This window comes from Austrofundulus limnaeus, unplaced genomic scaffold (genome assembly GCF_001266775.1).
Source record: "Austrofundulus limnaeus strain Quisiro unplaced genomic scaffold, Austrofundulus_limnaeus-1.0 Scaffold608, whole genome shotgun sequence".
In the NCBI taxonomy this organism is placed as follows: domain Eukaryota; kingdom Metazoa; phylum Chordata; class Actinopteri; order Cyprinodontiformes; family Rivulidae; genus Austrofundulus; species Austrofundulus limnaeus.
Window position 1 is genome coordinate 63,696 of NW_013953010.1, and position 2,449 is coordinate 66,144.

Sequence of the window (2,449 nt, forward strand, 5' to 3'; positions counted from 1 at the left end):
CATCAGGACAGCAGTTTTTTAAGGTTTAAAATGTGTAAAAACAGCAGTTTTTTAAGGTTTAAAATGTGTAAAAACAGCAGTTTTTTAAAGGAAAAAAATTGTATAGGTCCTCTGGACGGGTTCTTCTTTAATGAAACGTTTCGTCTCTCTTCCAAGAGACTTCTTCAGTCTGAGAGTTTCAGGCAAAATTCAGGCTTCAAATTCAAACTCTCAGACTGAAGAAGTCTCTTGGAAGAGAGACGAAACGTTTCATTAAAGAAGAACCCGTCCAGAGGACCTATACTATTTTTTTCCTTTGATTTTTTACCTGGATTACTGAGATGCATCAGGACATTAAATTTATCATATAGTGGACAAACACAGTGATATTAGAGAAATGAAATTAAGTTTATATGATTTACAGAAAGTGTGCAATAATTAAAATTTAAAAAATGAAATTTAAAAAAATAAAAATCTGATAATTCTTTCATGAGATATTTTGCTAACAGACATAGTTCACTGTATTTCCCATGACAAAGTTTAAAAAGAAGAATGTTGTGGAAACAGTTGGCAGTGTGTGTGTTATGAATGACTTCATTGCACTTCTTTTATCAAGTTTCATTCAGAAAAGAAGACAAATCTCAAATTAGCATTGAACACAGAGTTTTTTCATACTAACATGATTTAATGCCTCTATTTATAATCAAAAGCTTCATATTACATTATATTCAGTTTGTCAGCTTGACTTTTTTTATTAAAATAACTAACATTGACAACTACTTTACTGCTTGTGCCGCAATTATTTTTGATTGTAAAAAGATAAAGGATAAAAATCACAGCAGTGATTTTAGTTTTTGTCTGAACTCAGATTCTGAATTTATTTATTTTTTAGATCGTGGACATCAAAATAAAAAAATCTGACTGCAATGGCATTAAAATACAAGTTGTTTTGATTGTTCCCAGGGAAATTCACTTCTTCCAAAGTGACCGTAGCAAGCAGTGGCTTGGTAAATCGGCCTCTTCAGTCCCAGCTCTCTGCAAAAGACAAGACACTGTGACACTTATAGGTTTTATTCTTGTCTGGGGTCTGTAAGGTAATAAAAAATCTTTGCATACTTTACAATGACTCCAGGTCTAAGATCGAAGTTCTTTTGAACTATGTGCAACAGCTCATCTTCATCTCTGTTGGATGTGCCGTAGTGGAACACTGTGATGGACAGTGGGTGACTCACACCAATCGCATAAGAGATCTAACGGGAGAAACAGAACGAATGCCAATCCTTTCTCAAATCACAAGCTTTATTTCACATTATTTTAATCAAAATGTCCTAAAAGTTGCAACATAAAACATAAAAAATAAATCAAAGGTTTACACAAAGAAACTGGACCATATTCAGGGGAAATGTTGAATTATTTTAATTTTTAGCTACACACCTCAAAAAGTTTGAACAGTTCCATGTTTCTCGATGTGAAGCATTTTCACTTCTTTTATCAACAGTCTGTAAAACATCAAGAAACTGGGGAGACCCTTTGCTGGAATTCTTGGAAGCAAATATTGTCCCATTCTTTTCTAGTATTCTAGCTGTTCAACAATTATGGGTCGTCTTTGTTGGAGAGAAAGGGAGGAAGGGAGCAGGCTGAGGGAGGGAGCCAAGCCGGCACAGGTAGTGAGTCAGCGGGGTGTATCTGAAGTAGGGTGGGCCATATCATATCATTCACGATAATACAGGTGAAAAAAACCTGCCTGGGAAAATAAATCATATCATGATGTGCTAATTTCATGGCCGATTTCATTTTGCCCATGTCAAAGAACCTGCTTGTTTTCTGTTGCGAGACCGCAACAGCGGTCTGTATTACAGCGAAGTTGAAGAAGCCTCCGACTGAAGACACTTTGTCTTTCTATGACAGTCTGATGAAGAGGATGGTCAGGGTTGTCCACAATGTTCTTGATTTGATGTAAAATCCTTCTTTGCACCATCATCTCCAGAGGTTCCACAGTCGTCCCCAGAACAGAACCAGCCTTCTTTATCAGGTTATTTAGCCTTTTTAGGTCCCTGGCTCTGATGCTGCTGCCCCAACAGATGATGGCAGAAGAGATGACACTCTCACCAACAGACTTATAGAGCTACAGAAGAGATGATGCTCTCAACAACAGACTTTTAGATCTACAGAAGTGATGACACTCTCAATAACAGACTTGTTAGCCTGGATTAAACCAGACCCTGTCCTTCACTTTGCTTCGTACAAGGGTCTGGACTAGCTGAATAGAGAAGCGTTTCTTGCAGGAGGCGTGGCCTCTACTAAAGTTTAAAATGATTGGATCGGTTGGCCGTAAGTACAAGCTCCACTGTGACAGAGGCTAAGCTAAGAAGCTAACCGGAAATGGCGTGCACTGTAAACAGCCCTGCTGAAAGGAGAGAAGTACCGAGCCAAACGAGACGACTGTAAATGAGAGCTGCTGCTTTGTCAG

At 37.9% G+C, this 2,449-nt stretch overlaps 1 protein-coding gene across 1 annotated transcript in view; it reads right to left on the reverse strand.

Annotated features, from left to right (window-relative positions):
• Nucleotides 1-476: 476 nt before the first annotated feature.
• LOC106531223 (S-adenosylmethionine synthase isoform type-1) overlaps nucleotides 477-2,449 on the reverse strand; it is a 14,622-nt gene continuing 12,649 nt past the window's right edge. Inside the window, exons 6-7 of the mRNA XM_014027014.1 lie at nucleotides 1,096-1,229; nucleotides 477-1,014 (exon numbers count right to left, since the gene is read on the reverse strand). Of these exons, the coding sequence (XP_013882468.1) occupies nucleotides 912-1,014; nucleotides 1,096-1,229 (237 nt within the window). The 3' untranslated portion in view covers nucleotides 477-911. The remainder of the gene's footprint in view (nucleotides 1,015-1,095; nucleotides 1,230-2,449) is intronic.